At 35.6% G+C, this 15930-nt stretch overlaps 1 protein-coding gene across 1 annotated transcript; it reads left to right on the forward strand.

Annotated features, from left to right (window-relative positions):
- The first annotated feature begins 135 nt into the window (after nt 1-135).
- Nucleotides 136-15658, forward strand: LOC583750 (thioredoxin domain-containing protein 16). The gene is made up of 18 exons (XM_783646.5): nt 136-426; nt 816-901; nt 1704-1777; nt 2861-2935; nt 3475-3596; nt 4196-4292; nt 5578-5734; nt 6713-6873; nt 7635-7719; nt 8794-8947; nt 9304-9459; nt 9886-10129; nt 10601-10740; nt 11135-11219; nt 11827-11971; nt 12564-12727; nt 13170-13372; nt 14477-15658. Exons 1-18 carry the CDS (start codon nt 267-269, stop codon nt 14716-14718), a joined length of 2550 nt encoding a protein of 849 aa, XP_788739.4. The 5' UTR covers nt 136-266; the 3' UTR covers nt 14719-15658.
- The last annotated feature ends 272 nt before the right edge of the window (nt 15659-15930 follow it).

Genomic DNA, 15930 nt, shown 5'->3' on the forward strand with positions numbered 1-15930 from the left:
CTATAGAACTTATTAAGTATATATCTCTACGTAATTTTCTTATCCACATCGGGATCTCCATGCACGCAGTATACAACAACTGTAACCACGCCCACATTTCCCACCATATGGTACCTCCCCGTTTTGTCTCATAACAGCAACTCCCAGTGCAGTGCAGTGCGGAAATTGTTCACGGTTCATACCGTAAGCTTGGGCATAAGGACGCCACGCCATTGCCATCCTGCTCCTGTACGATACAGCACCTAGCTAACCGTACTTCCCCGGTTATGATGAGAACAATGGCTGGAAGCTCTGCTTTTCTTCTGACTCTCTCATTTTTTGCCATTTTTGCGGCTACTTCTAGTGAGTTCTACAATGTTGTATCTTCTCAGGCTTTCAACGATGTCAAGAAAACGAAGGAAATTGTAGCTATTTCATTCATACGAAGTAAGTATTGACTAATGCTTGTGACCTGTGTGCACTGAGTTGTGTACAAATTCGACATTCATTTGACTTCGTAAGCTAGCTAGCTGATTTTAGATGGTGAACAAATGACCTAGTACAGTTCTACTTCTACTAGTGTAATTTTAGATCACATAGTACAAATTAAATTGACAATGAAACGGCACATACCAATATGTATTTTGTCTATAATCTTGCAGTGATACCTGTGCCTGTGGACTCATTTATTTCAGTAATTCCTGAAACTACTAAATGCTACTGAGCTGAGTATTGACTAAATGAGTTGTGACTTTGTGAATTGTGTGCATATGAAAATTCTGTGTGTGGTTACAATTTAGAAATGTGTATTTTTGGAATTTGTTATTTCTTTGTAGCTATTCCAGCACACTCCAAAACATTTCAAGGTCATTTTAGCGAGGCTGGTGATTACCTGAAGGACTTTGGAGTTTTCCTCGGAACGGTTAGTGCAAAATTTATGTGAACATTTGAAAAATTCATTCATGTGCAAGATATTTTACTTGTATCATGATATCATTCAAAAGCATTTATGGGCTACGAGAGAACCAAGAAAACGAACAAGTGATAGAATATGCCATTTTCGTAGTGAAATCAACTTTATTGCACAAATCTTTGTTAAGTGCCTCATTCCCATCTATTTCATTCACCTGTAATAAAAAATTGTATTTTAATATAATGAGTTGCATGTACTTAAGTACTTGTTGTTTGGTAGGACAAGCTATTGAATTACAATTATTTAATACAGGTGAACGAAACAATTTCTAACGAGGCACTTAACAAAGATTTGTGCGGCAAATTTGATAACCTTAAATACGAAAATGGCCTACCGGTATTTGTTTAACATGGTCAACATACATGTTACAAACACACTTGCCCTACCAAAATTATGGATTAGCAACTTTATACATGTATGTAAGTAAAGGTTTTTTGCTCAAACATGGCAAGTTGACCATAATGTAACAAGCAAGACCGATTGGGCATGTCGTAACAATTTTATTTTTGGGTAGTACCCTACGTATTGGCATGTGTTGTAATTTTTATGTAATTTTTTTTTACACACATGTATGTATAGCCTATATGGTATGTTTTGCTACAAACCAAGCACAGATGTGTAATTTCAAAAGTTAAAAAGAAGACAGATGTTTATTTTGCCTGAATCGTTGCATTATGTTTTAGGTTCTAGCTAGGCCATCTCCTTCAAATTACTAAAATTAAAACTTTGTTAATAATTTTTTTCTCATTAGGTGAACTGTATATCAGATCCCGTTTCTGAATATTGTCTCAAGGCGGATGCATCACTGAACCTGTATATTTTCAGGTACATTATCTAGTTCATTTGAGAAGGGTGTAGTATTGAATGCAATGATATTTTTAGAAGTTTAAATTGCAAATTGACGTTACTCAGGTAAACTCGACTGGAACATTATTTTTCTTCTGACATATATTTACATAAATTGTGAGTTTAGTTACCAAGGCAAGCAGTTCTGAACTTGATCAGTTTCTTCATGCACTCCAAAGAGAGACAAGTAAAATATCAGAAAACAGGGACCAATTCTCCTGCTGAGTCCTTTCCTTTTCTTTTTCTGAAATGAAATTAATATGCAGGCCCCAATCTTTTCAGACCAGATGGAAAATAAGAAAATGAAGATTAAAGCAGGATCACAATGATAATTTGATATTCAAGTACAAAGTACGGACACAAACATTTCCATGCATCAGTCTTATTATTATGCTGGTATCATTTACCCTCATCTACGGATTAATTTCACCGTGATTTTCTAGGACTGCAGTCTCTATAAATCATTGTGTATTGAAATATACACCAGCAGAAATTACAATAGCTTATCAGATGGTTTCTAAATAAATCGTTTTGAAAAAAAATCATGGTAAAACCACAATATGGAGAGCATGAATGATTGTGGATAGCTGCTACAGTCAATTGATTGGATTCGATCATTTAATTTTGTTCTCCCTTTTTTCTGTTGCACATCATTATTTTCTAAACTGTATTTAAACATTCACATCTACATAATGGAAATTGAGATTTTTGTTGACAAAGCATGAGTCAATTGCTTATACCGTACATGCATATGATCCTCATACTATAAGCAATTTTTTAAACATAAATCATAAAGTTGAATAAAGTCTCTTTTCACCATCTTTTAGTTTAGGATGATATATTTCTCAATATTTCCACTGCTATATAGATTAGCACTTATTATGTGTCTTTTCTTGTCATAGAAGATAAAGTGAATTGTGTGTGAGCTAAATGTATTTAATTGACTATCATATTCATTAAATGAATACAAAACTTTCAGTCATAGTCATGTGAATCATATAAAGAGTAATGGTTGATTTCTTGCTTACCTTCCGGTATATATTCATGTTTCTTTGTTTTCAGACATGGCCATTTCTTCATCACTCTGGCGTATGACACTCTATTCAGCGTTGATTCAATTGTTTCAAATATCCTTCAGTAAGTTGTCTCTACTAAACCCTGCAATTAATGTATCACTTCTAAGTTATAAGTCATATGAGTGCAAGGGACTGAGGAAGAAGCAGTTGATCGAGGAGAATTAAGGCTATTTGATATTATCAGAACATACCAATGGAATGTTTACATTAATTCTAACAAAGTATGAAGTCTATTGATTGACCATGTACCCTGATTGGTTTGGAAAAAATTCTTGATGTAAATTCAGTTTTGCAATGATCTAAATGAAGAGAACGGTCCAGGATATGATGCCTTCTGGAAAGCATTCCTAACAAACCCTTGACTTCTGTTGTAATATGCTGTGCAGGAATTATTCTCAGCCAAGCTCCCAAACTAATATTTATTCATAAATTGTCCATTCACTAGAGGTACATCCACGATGTAGGACCAAGCCAAAGTTTAAATGTTCTCTTTTTTTTTCTTTCTATTTTATAACTGTTGTTTAAGAAATTCACTTCCATGACAACCTTTTTTAATTCAAGTTGACTAATAAAACCATTTGATATATCTTGTAATAACAGCCTTGTTCTCCTGATCGATGTACCCATCATTGCTGGACCCTCAGATCTTCTTGAGAAACAAGACAGATACAAAGGGAAGAAAGACATCATTGTGGGTTATGTCCCTGCTGTTGGCATCACAGGTATCACCTGAATTCTTTGATAGACAGTATTTTCATGCAAGTTGTTGTGTCCGCTCTATGTATAACACTATCGTTTTCTCTTTTAGAATGTCTCCAATTTTTTAGTTGAAAACAAAAATATCTTTCAATGTTGTTGATACTTTATTTCTTTTTTAACTTTAACAAATTTTGTTTCTTTTATGAAATCTTATCACCTCTCTATCCTTAATATGACAATAATATTATGTTTTACCCAATACAAAATTTATTTCATACTAGTATTTATTTATTACAATTATTTCATTAATTCATTTTCCCCCTTTGTTTTGCACTTCAGTACTATCTGTGCATTTGATTGCATAGAGAAGGAGGGAAATAATGGATATACGATTGATTTTAGTTTAATGCTATTGATATGTTCTAAGTATATCTGCCAACAGTTGTCTCTTACCACTGACACCAGATCATTCTGTGATTACCTATGTTGTGAAATGCATTTAAATAATCCATACAAAGAATGCATCTTAAGTTTAAAATGCGTGGTGATCTGATAGAGTAAATAATTGTGTTTTCTTTTTAAATACTATTTCAAACTGTACCATTGTGTTTTAATATTTTAGCTGACAGAGCTTTAATGGAGGTGGCCTTTGCTTACAGACACAAGTATGTGTTTCTTGTGACAACCAATAGAAATTTGATGGAGGAAGAACAAGAAAAGTAAGAGAGAATTTTATATTTTTAAAAATGGTGTCATGTTATAATATAACCGATCCACTGTTATAAGAGATGAATGCCCTGCAACCTTGAAAAGGCTCGTTTATTTTGGTGATCTTTGGGGGCAGGCCAATCATTTTTTTAAAGGGATCGTGTAACAATGTTAAATCTGAGATGCACGGCCCTACGTGTTATCAGTGTCTGTGATATAATATTGAAGCCCTAAAAAAATCGCGCTTCGAAATGATCAAGAAGTGCCTCAAAAAAGTAAAAATCTTTGAGTGACCGGTTTTACCATACTCGTTTTCCCCAATAGACTGTAGTGTTATGAAAACCATCAGGCGAACGGTTTTCAAAATTTGTAATTCCAATCATAAATATCTTGATAATCAGGCAGGCGATCGGCTTCTAAAAGTCATGGGGTTCCTGACTGACCTAAAGGTTTATAATTATCATTGTATCATGAGCTAAATCCAGAATTTTGTTTCAGAATCTAAGACAAAGTTACCGGATCCCTTTAAACTAGGCATATGGATAGAATATTTTGTAATGAAGCTTTAAATCAGTATCTGTAAGTTAAATCACCACTTATGAATTATTTATATCTTCATTTATGACAAATATGCATTGTTTAAAATATTGGAGGAAAATGTAACTCATATGTTGACATACATGTCGATATCTGTGGAATGATGAAAGAATTTAGAGAAATATCTTAATGTCCATATTTTTAAAGTAGAATTCATAATTCTGAAGCTAGTCAACACATCTAAATTTCATTTCACCAGTTTATGACTATTCAGTCCTCATACTTCTCAAAACAACTTGAGTTTGAGTTTGAGTTTTTTGGTTTCACATTTTCACGTAAGGCTGGTGAACAATGTCCTGGCACCAGTAGGAACTGTACGGGAGCCTGCCGAAAATTCCCAACATGTCTGTTTTTACTTGCCGTACGGGCCCTGGAGTGTATATGTGAAAGCCCCATTACTTTAATACTACAAATCAGTTTTCGATGTGTTTAAGTTGAAACAGGGAAAAGGAATAGATGTATAACATATAGAGCACATTCCAGAGAAAGTACAAAAAACAAAAAATACTGTAATATTTGTTCAATGCTGAGGTGGTTTATCTTACTCCTGGTGGTTATTCCATTTGGAGGTGTTTTTTTCCTTCCATTTGAGTTGAACTGAAGCTTCGATAACGATTATCTTAGTGGAAACTCCCTTTTTTTCCTGAGATCGTAAGCGATTCATTATCTAATCATCTTCGTTTTTTGTCCTGTTGCCAGAAAGCCTAGCTTGAATCGGTTACCAGATCCACTGGTCGCTATCAGCCAATGCAGTAAGGCACAGCCACACCAGGATTGTGTCTGGGCCAAGTATAATGGACCAGTTACACTAGAGAGTCTATCCATCATGATGAAAGTCCTAGAACTACCTGCCATGGTATGTATTCAATATACAGCACATTATTCATCCAACAAAAGTGAGTGCACCCCTTATGTAACCCCTTTAATACAAAAGTGTACTAAAATCACAAGCCGCACAGCAACAATAGAGAAGACATTGTTCCCAATTCAGCTTTATAAATATGTATATTGAAATATTCCGCTATTCGTTAAGAGTGTACTCACTTTTGTTGTATACTGCATGTGATTTATTTGGCTGTTATTTTTAATACGCATGTACAGGTAATTTTTGTCCAGGTTTGAAAATGACTAAGCGGGATCGTTGATCCATTGATTTGCGTCAACATCTTCATCCGGTAAAACTTACCCGTACCCTGTAACTAAATGAACAAACAGAAATTAAGATATCCTTAAATCAATTTCCCATTTTCATTTTATGACTGGATTCATGTCATATGTTCATGTTTGTTTTGTGCAGAATGAAGAACTTTCTACTTGGCACTCGATCCATATACCAGTGGAGCAGGTCAAACCAGGGATAACCCGGTCTGCCATTATGAATATAATGAGCACATTTGTTCATTGTAATGTAAAACACAATGTTGTACATCAACTTCCTAAGTGAAATGGAATGCATGATACCGGTTTTATACCGGTGTGTTGGCTCAGTCAGTAGAGCGTTCGCCTCACAACCGGGAGGTCGTGGGTTCGAACCCCGGCAGCGTCATACCAAAAGACGTTAAAAGACGGGAGTTGCTGCTACCTTGTTTGGCGTTCAACAATAATTGTTAGAGCAACGTCGATCTGGCGCTGCTCAGCCGGGCTCACAATCAATTGGGCTAAAAGAATTTCCATTTTCGTTTTAACTCAATACAAAATTTAGAGTGGACTTAAAAAAATTATTATTATTATTATTTTTATTATTATGAATTATTTATTCATGTTTGTTCGCTTTCAGCAGTAATATTATGTTCCTCAAGTTCTCTTTCCATCATCTTTTCTGTTCTTTTTTCAGGTTGATATGTCTGAGGCAGGGCAGTCAGATGTGTACAAGGAGCATGGTATATCAACACTCTACACTATCACTGATCCAACCAATCATGAACAAGCTTTATCTCTCATCGTGGATGTGAAAGATGAGTACCAGGGAAACCTTGGATTCATTGTCATTGATCGGTGAGTCTCTGCCTCGATCTGCTGAAAGTCACAAAGCAAAGAACCTGATGGTTATTGCAGAAGGTTGACAATCTCCATTTTACTTCTCTTCTGTAGGATAATTATGTGCCCCCACCTCTCTTTTGGAGGACAATTACCATTTCCCCCATGGAAAACTACCTCTTGGACAACTAGTCCATAAGACAATTAATCCATTAGTGTGTGTGTGTGGGAGGAGGGGGGGGGGGTAATTCTTTGCCCTGGAGTTGTTGCTCCTGGTGTAAATGTCTAGAGGGGTATGGGATAGTAGCAGTTGGGGGTGGAATTCCTCTGGGTAGTTGTCCCAGAATCATGTTGAATTCAGCAATAATTCAGTGAATTTTGTAACATTTGTGGTATGGAGATATGTGATAGTGGTAGTGTCATCATCATCATAGGTCCAAACAGACAGGTGATACAGATAAATATTTCTTGCAACAGAAAGATATTTCCATAGGCTGTGAAATAATGCTTGAAACAGTTGCATGCAAGATATTCAATGTTTTGTTCATAAATGCTGTAAGCTGAAAATGTTCATAGAGTATTATCCTTTTCTTCAAGCAGAAAATAATTCTTCTAACAGGAGGGCAATAGGCCCATTGGAATATTATCTTGATATACACACATCTATGTACGTGTGTGTATGATTGGAGCATTATTATAACATCATAGGAAATGACACCTCTTATTTGATCCAGAAGATAACAGTTCCTTTTCTGATTTTCTACATTTTCTTCAAAAAGGGATGCTGTATCAGATGCTAATTTGCTTGCTGATTTGAAGGGGGAATGTATCCCAGCATGCTTTGTGATTCAGAGTCATGATCAGGTTGGTACTGTATATCATGTTGATGATGTCAGATGATGATGTTTGCTGTTCAATGAATACTGATATGATATTTTTTATAATGCTGATATGCCTCATTGTAGCAGTTTTTTATTAGACTTATGAGCCTAGTGAGGTATTTCTCAAGATAATTGTAAAAACTTTTTTGCTGAATAGCTTAATATATGGACTCTGATTGCGATGGTTGTTGTGATGAGAAGAAGAAGAAAGAGGAGAAGAAGAAGAAGAAAGAGAAGGAGAAGGCAGTGATAGTGATGGCATTGATGGTGATGTCATCATAAGAAAGCTATGAAATTTATGCATAAACATGACGAAAAGTCGTCGTTTAAAATTGAAACCCCCATTTGACTTTCACCACTACTAGAGCTGAGATTGTTAAGCCCTAAGTAAACACTATTGCTGTAATCCACCCCACCGAGACCTTGATGAGGTGATAGAGAGAGAGAGATAAGCATGATAGAGGGGGAAAGGAAGGAAGAAGGGAGAAAGAGACACATGCAGGGGTTTGCTGCCAGAGTTAAAATTGTTGTTATATCGCCAATGATGGGTCATTTTGCTTCGTTCGAACTTTCATTTTGGTCTTCATCTAAATTATTAGTGACTTTAGGACATGAAAATATCTTAAAACAAGTAAAATACTTATTTCCTACTTCTCATTTCCTTTCAGGCAGAGCCCCAGTAAGAGTTTGTTTACACTAGTATTACGTAAGATGATGAAGAGTCCAGCTGCAATCCAATATCATAATCTCTCACTCAGAGCCTCAAGGCTCTGTCCAAGTTTTTAACGAGAGAAACGAAATTGGGGTAGTCATACCCCACCAGATTCCCATTGATGCCTGTGTAATAGTAGTAGCTCTCTCAAAGTTTTAACGAGAGAAACGAAATTGGGGTAGTGATACCCCACCAGATTACATTCACTGCTGTGTTATAGTGGTGGGGTATAGTTTTAACGAGAGCTTTTCGTAATGTGTAAATAATAATGGACATATCTATTTTATATATGCATAATATTATTTCTTAATTTCTGATGAACACATTCGCTTCATGCAAAACTAGGTCATAAGTGGTGAAGGTATCAATGATGTATCTGACCTGAAAGCATTCATCAAGATCAACATCCAACGTGTCTTCAGTTACCTTGAAGATCCAAACCAAGGAGATGAAAATGATGTCATGGGAGAAGATGGCGATGATGATGGAGATGTTCCTGGTAAGAACAATAAAAGAAAATGAATAGGTATAACAACAATAATGGTAACTGGACTTTATAGTACCTTAATTGGTAAATAACGTGCAGAAGTGTTTTTAATTTTAATTAGTTGAGAAACAGTACATTCGTGTATTTATGCACTCCTCATTAAGACATTTCACCTGTTTATGTCGCTATGTATTGTATCAAAATCTTTCACTCCAAAAACAGGTCACCTTTTCAAAACCATAACTCTGGATCTTTGGTGCATGTAAAGTAATAAGTGAAACAAGTTAAATCTTTCATTTTATTGGACACCTGAACATTGTACCAAGAGTACCTGATAGATGTTTCTCATGTTTAATGGATGTTTGCAGTTCAAGAGCGTCAGGATGACCTTGTCCAACAAGCCACTGTCCACTCACGTCTTGTCATAGAACCCAAGAAGTACATTATCTCTTCTCTGACCGATAAGACGTTCCCTGAGTTTACCAGTCAGTCCCATCTGACCAGCGTCCTCTTCACTATGGAGTGTAAGTACCCATGTTCTTGAATCACTGACTGTAAAGACCACTACACACTAAATATTTTGTCATACTTTAGTTTCATTGAAGATTGAAATGGGAAATTTTGAAATATGGGGAGGCATTTCACTGAGAAATAAGATGGTGCTATTATTATTTAGTTTTAATCTTTTGTTGACTATTTAGAATTGTCATGTGTGAAAGCTTAATAGGTGGAACAGTTTTGTTAAAAATGTCTTCCAACCATTACGAACACCAGTATTAAGAGGAGGATGCAGAGACTTAATGTTCATGGAAAACATCTGGTAATCAATGTGTCCAAACTATAACATGTTTCTTACCTTTTCTGCATTGTCAGTAGCATACCCCTTGTCCAATATAAGGTATGATATATCCATGCAATCATATAAGTCTCTTTTTTTTGTTCTGTTTCAGGGAACCCAAGATCCCTGGCATTCCTGGACTCATTTGACTCAGCAGCAGAGAGCATCCTGGCATTCTTCTCATCTGAAAGTCAAGAACCCCCTCTAGCTAGAGTGGAATGCTCCAGCTGGCCAGATGTATGTGATAAGAACAATGTGATGGTCTATCCCACTGTCAAGATGTATAGGGGGCAGTCTGATATAGCTACCTATGGTGGGAGACTGGACAAGAATAATGTTCTGAAGAGTTATCTCTTGTGAGTACCATTGTTATTGTCGTCGTTATTTGATCATCAATCTTGGGACATTCAAAACATTCTTCTAGAGTTTTATCTATCATAAGAATCGTTTAAGTGCTGAAAGTATTTTGCAACTTTAATATTTCACTGATAATATTGCATAGCAGATTAGCAGCCACACCTTCATAAGGTCTAAGTAAAGAATACAGTACTTGAACCCAAGCCCACTTGTCAAGTAATAATATTTATAGTTGCATTTATAAAGTACTTTTTCTGGCGATTGAAAGCGCTTAATATGTATTCTACCCCACTTTAGCAGAACTACCAGAATGGCGCTCTAAGCATTCTAGGTGTGTCTTCTTTTAATTACCCCTTACTCCATTTAAGTTAAAATTATTCAAAATTAAGAAATTTTGTGTACTTCATTGTATTTCAGTGACGTTCCATTATATTGTTTTAATTGGACTGAACTAATTTTTCATCCACCAGGTATAAGCTTTCCAATCCGATTGAATTAAAAGATATGGATGAGGTCAAGAGAGCTACAAAAGGCATCTTTCCAGCTCCGTGGGTCAAAGATCACCTGTCCAGCCTTATCCTGGCTGTCATACCAGATGGCTTTCAAGAAGGTGATTATTTGTGTTTTTTCTGGTTTCTGTAATTTCTTCTTCATTCAAAGTCTTCTTTTTTTTAGGGGGGTGGGGACCTACAGTGTTATCATCTTCTATCTCGATTTTTCTGTTTTATTTTAACTAACCACATTAATGTAGTTTTTATGTTTTTATAATTCTTTACATCCATGTAGTTTGCTATTGGCCATACATTTAGTCAACCTACTTTAACCTAAATTTCCTTTAAATGTAAAATGTTCAATTTACACAACTTAACTGTAGAATACATTTCACCTCAATGCGACCAACCTCTTTCCATCTACCTGTAAGATTTCTGTCTCCATCTGTCTGACTCTCTGCCTCTCTCTGTTCTACCTTTCTGACACAAACGCTATTTTTATTATCTTACCAGAGAGGGCAGTCTTCCAACAGGTAGCCGAAGAGCTGAGGGGAGAATATTTGTTTGGATTATGCACATCTCAGTGTGCTCAAGAAGTGTAAGTTATGTTTCTATGCCTTTAAATCAATATAGACTTGTGAGAAAAATGATTTAAGATTCCTTTGAATTTTCATACTAAAGTTGTTTCTTTAAAAGTGAATTTGTTGTTATTATTTAGATCAACTATTTTTGCTTGCTTTATGTATACCTACTAGTACTTACGTCCATTCATATGATATCCCTGTTTGTGTTTTTGTTGAAGTAAGCAAGACAAAAATCCTCTTTTTGCTTCTTTGCATTTTTAAAAATCAGCTTTTGAGTAAACAGATGATACCCTCCATATACTTCATGGGATTTAGGTTTTGTAAATAGTCACTCTTTATGTTGATACTTTTACCTGTAGGCTAACACATCTTTATTGCGGGCATAAATTATTTAATTAATTAGTTTATTTATTTCGTTTCATGGGGCTGCAGGCATGAACTGTTGCTGCTGTTTTATGGGTTTGATGTTATCACCTCCTTGTTTTGACTTAATTCTTAAATCAGATTTGAAATGTTCATAATGAGGGAATAGATGTAACCTTTGACCTGATGAAACATTTTCATTTCCTTAAGAGTGCATTTACCTTTATATATATATATATATATGTATATATCTTGCAGGCAAAGCTCTTTTCCCGACCGGGCCAAGCCTTCAATCACCATCATGAAATGGAATGACCCCGATGAACCCCAGCAGAGGTTCATAGAAGAGTCCACTACTCAAGACCTTGTAGCTTTCATCAAAAAAGCTAGTCTTCCTATACTGGTTAGTATTCAAAGAGGGGTCCCCTTCTACATGTATGACTGTCAGAACAAGCTTATATACCCGGTAGTCACTTTCCCTTGACAATACGTTTGAACCAAAGAACACAGTATGCACTTTCAGCTTCTTTGAAGGAAAAGAATTATTGTGACAGGTCTAAAAGTACTAGAAATGATACAAGTTTAGAACAAACATATTGAGTCTGTTAAGTTCCTTGAATTTGGTATATTGGGATAGCTTCTAGGAGCTACTGAAAGGAATTACTTTTTCAAGGTCCAAGATATGGGTCCTTTTATTATTCACTTGCAGGAATGCAGATGAAAAATAGTCCAAAGAATGGTTTGTCATTGTTTTCTGCAAAAGCAGACAATATATGGACAAACTTATGTCTTTGTCATATATATGCCATTCAGCAGGATGAATCATTTATATTCTCATTTTGTTGGACTTATACATTTTGGAAATCCAGAGCTGTAACCTGCATAGTTGTATAAGTACTATTTGAAATATCTAGTATCATAGATTTCTTGAAACATGGTGGGCTTTGTGAAAAGTCAGAAAATAATTAATTATTTTTATTTACTATTATTTTTAGCCTGAACTGACTGCATCCAGCATGCCAATCTACTTAGCCAAACATAGGCCTTTTGTCATCCTCTTCCACGCTGGTAATCAAATCTCAGAGATAGCAGCACAGTCAATGAGACAACTAACAACCACTAAATATGGTGACCAGTACACCTTGAGCCAGATGGATATGTAAGCATTTATGGTTTCTGTTCTCTGCCATTCTAGAAAACACTTTCAGTGTGTTCCACTCCATGTATTAATTTCCCCCTCCCAGCTGGTTCTTAGTCTAGTACCTTATACTTTCCCTTCCAACAAATCTTTCAAGAGACTGTGATGTCCTTTAATGTGACCAAAGTAAGCATCATCCTTTCTTTAACAATTCCTTTAAGGATATTATAATTTTGTTTAAGTCCTGCCATATGCAATATTTCTCATAATTCCCATATGCAGTATTTCTCATAATTCTCCTGTACACCCAACTTTCAAATGTGATTTTCTTTTCCATTATCTTTGTGAATGTCCATGTTCATGTATATATCATAATATTTTCCTAAGTGGAATGAAGTAGTGGTATTTGACCACATATTGGTGCTTAGCTTGAATATGATATCAATCTGTTATTCCATGGCAGCTCTGATGAGGAATCTGTTGGTTCTCAAACCTTGACGACGTACGGCTTTTTACCAAACTCTGACCAAGCTACCATAGCCATCTTAGACCATGCATTAGGTGAAGTGTGTCGCTGTCCCTATGGCAACGATCCTTCTGAAACTGCTCTGACTGCCTGGCTTGAGGTATCCCTGGAAAGTCCCAAGCACTGTTCTGAGGCTAGAGGTAAGAACATTGCATGTTATATCCTTAATACATGATATATCCATTACATTTAGAATCTACCAGTATTGGTCAGTTAAATATGGTAGTATTTTTTTCTGTGCTATTTAATAATAATAACTGTATAGCGTTGTACTTAAGATATTTTTTTTCTCCAGACCATTTTATGATTTTGGTACCTGATGTATTTAACAGCTGCCTCCTTTTGCTCTGTTTCCCTGTAGCCATGATATATTGTGAGTGGAAGCCTTTAGTTCCACCTAAAGACTTCCTGATCTAATGAAAACATCTCACATCTAGGGGAGGGGGTATCTCATTCTTCTAGCCTTCATAGATCATGATTGGAAGCCTTTAGTTCAACCTAAAGACTTACTGAAAGGTGTTATTGAAATAATCTGATGAAAACATCTCCCATCTGGGGGAGGGTCATATCTGTAGTGATAGCTACATGTAGTTTAACAGAGTCTGCAAATACAGACTAGCATGTATAACTAAATATAGAATGACCTGTAACCCATGACTCATGCCAGGTCATGTTATGAAACAATGAGTACTTGTACATGAGATGCTACAAAGATGTCTGACTGACACAGAGCCTCAATAAAGCTATACAACTTATTAGTTCAATCAAAGCTCTCCAACTGGTCTTTTATAAGAACATAATAATATCTCTTGTTCTTTCAGCCTTGATAGATAAAGAGTGGAAGCCTTAGATTTCCTGAGGAGTATTATTCTGATGAAAACATCTCACTTCTATCTCTGTTGTTCTTGTAGCCTTGATAGACCAAGAGTGGAAGCCTTTAGTTCCACCTGAAGACTTCCTGAAGAGTATTATCTAAATAATCAAATGAAAACATCTCACTTCTATCTCTGTTTTTCTTGTAGCCTTGATAGATCGAGAGTGGAAACCTTAAGTTCCACCTGAAGACTTCCTGAAGAGTATTATCTAAATAATCGGATGAAAACGTCTCACTTCTATCTCTGTTTTTCTTGTAGCCTTGATAGATCGAGAGTGGAAACCTTTAGTTCCTCCTGAAGACTTCCTGAAGAGTATTATCTAAATAATCGGATGAAAACATCTCACTTTTATCTCTGTTTTTCTTGTAGCCTTGATAGATCGAGAATGGAAACCTTTAGTTCCTCCATATGACTTCCTCAAGTTCATGGAAGATGAAGAGCATAGTGTAGGAGCCGGACGTAGGGGATTTGTGCTTCACCCTGAGGAGGCAGCCGAGGGAACAGATGAAAAAGAAGAAGAGAAGCCAGAGCAAGATTCAGAAGATAGCGAGAAAGTTGATGCAGCAGTGAAGGAGAATCAAAAGCATTCCCCAAAGCACATTGAGCTATAATGTGTCTTTTGTCTAAATCAGGAAATGATACTCACATGATGATTTTGACATATTGTAGTTGGATTACATAAAATAATGATATCGCTATCTTTAATTATTTGATTTTTTGAAAAGAAAGGCTAGGTAAATTTTTTGTGTTTTACAATGTTGCTGGTAAATTTGTCTTCTAAGAGGGCACTTTCCCCCTTTATTAAATGAAGTTTCCCTTCTCTACTTATTATGTCTTCTAGTATTTCCAAACAATTTTCCTTCATAAAAGCATTCCTATTTTAATATTTTGATTCTTTGTGCTATTAGACATCGGTCTTTGTGATGGTAAGCTTTCCCTTGTAAAACTAAAAGGAAACTTATACATTTGTGTTACGATATTTATGTATGTGTTAACTCCGTAATATCATTTAGTTTAAATCATTGCTTTGTAGATTGACTGTGTTTTATGGAAGAATTGCCATTTGGTGTTTGGTATGTATGTGGTTGTTATAGCAGTTGTTTATTTAATCATCATATTGTATTTCAGTTGAAAGAAATATATATTTGCCCATTGTGGTCACAATATCATTGAATGATAAACCAGATAAACTGGTGACTATAAAGTTTGTACAGTAGGTCTTATTGCACCTTTTAAAATTTTTGTTTCTTTAATTTTTGTTATTTAAAACTATCAACATATTTCTGAGGTTATCAAGAAAACTTGTTGTTATGAGGTTCACATTTTCTCTACCATTGTGTTTTCTATCGAGTCCTACTGCTTGTTCCACCGTTATGACTACACCAGCCATGCCTATGATGGTAATGAGTGCATGCTCAGGGCATTCAATAAAATGTATTGCCTGTTCCGCTCACTTTACATTTACTTTGCTAACTCTCACATGGTGTATCACAGACTACATTAGTGGCTCATGTAGCCCTACGTCTTATGCAAACAGGCACAGTTATGCAACTACACGTCTATGGTATAAGTGTACTGGGTTTGTCTGTGTATTTTTGTATTGTATCCACCCTACCTAACCCTACCCTACCCTACCTAAAGGTACTAGTACTTGCCCTATTATGCATAAGGTAACATAGTTTATACTAAAATAATAATTATGAAATTGAATATATTTATATTTGATTCGCACAAATATGCATATTATGCCATAAGAACTTTGCCAAATAATTTTAAGGTGCTACTTGATATACTGTTTACTTAGCAAACTGAATTGGCAAAAA

Source organism: Strongylocentrotus purpuratus, unplaced genomic scaffold (assembly GCF_000002235.5).
Source record: "Strongylocentrotus purpuratus isolate Spur 01 unplaced genomic scaffold, Spur_5.0 spur5_scaffold_5, whole genome shotgun sequence".
In the NCBI taxonomy this organism is placed as follows: domain Eukaryota; kingdom Metazoa; phylum Echinodermata; class Echinoidea; order Camarodonta; family Strongylocentrotidae; genus Strongylocentrotus; species Strongylocentrotus purpuratus.

Bases quoted from the DNA above. Each gene is read 5' to 3' on its own strand.
- LOC583750 (XM_783646.5), top strand. From the start codon at position 267: ATGATGAGAACAATGGCTGGAAGCTCTGCTTTTCTTCTGACTCTCTCA. The intron at 3,597-4,195 runs GTATCACCTGAA...TTAATATTTTAG, and splicing joins CCCTGCTGTTGGCATCACAG to CTGACAGAGCTTTAATGGAG. The intron at 10,741-11,134 runs GTGATTATTTGT...TTATCTTACCAG, and splicing joins ACCAGATGGCTTTCAAGAAG to AGAGGGCAGTCTTCCAACAG.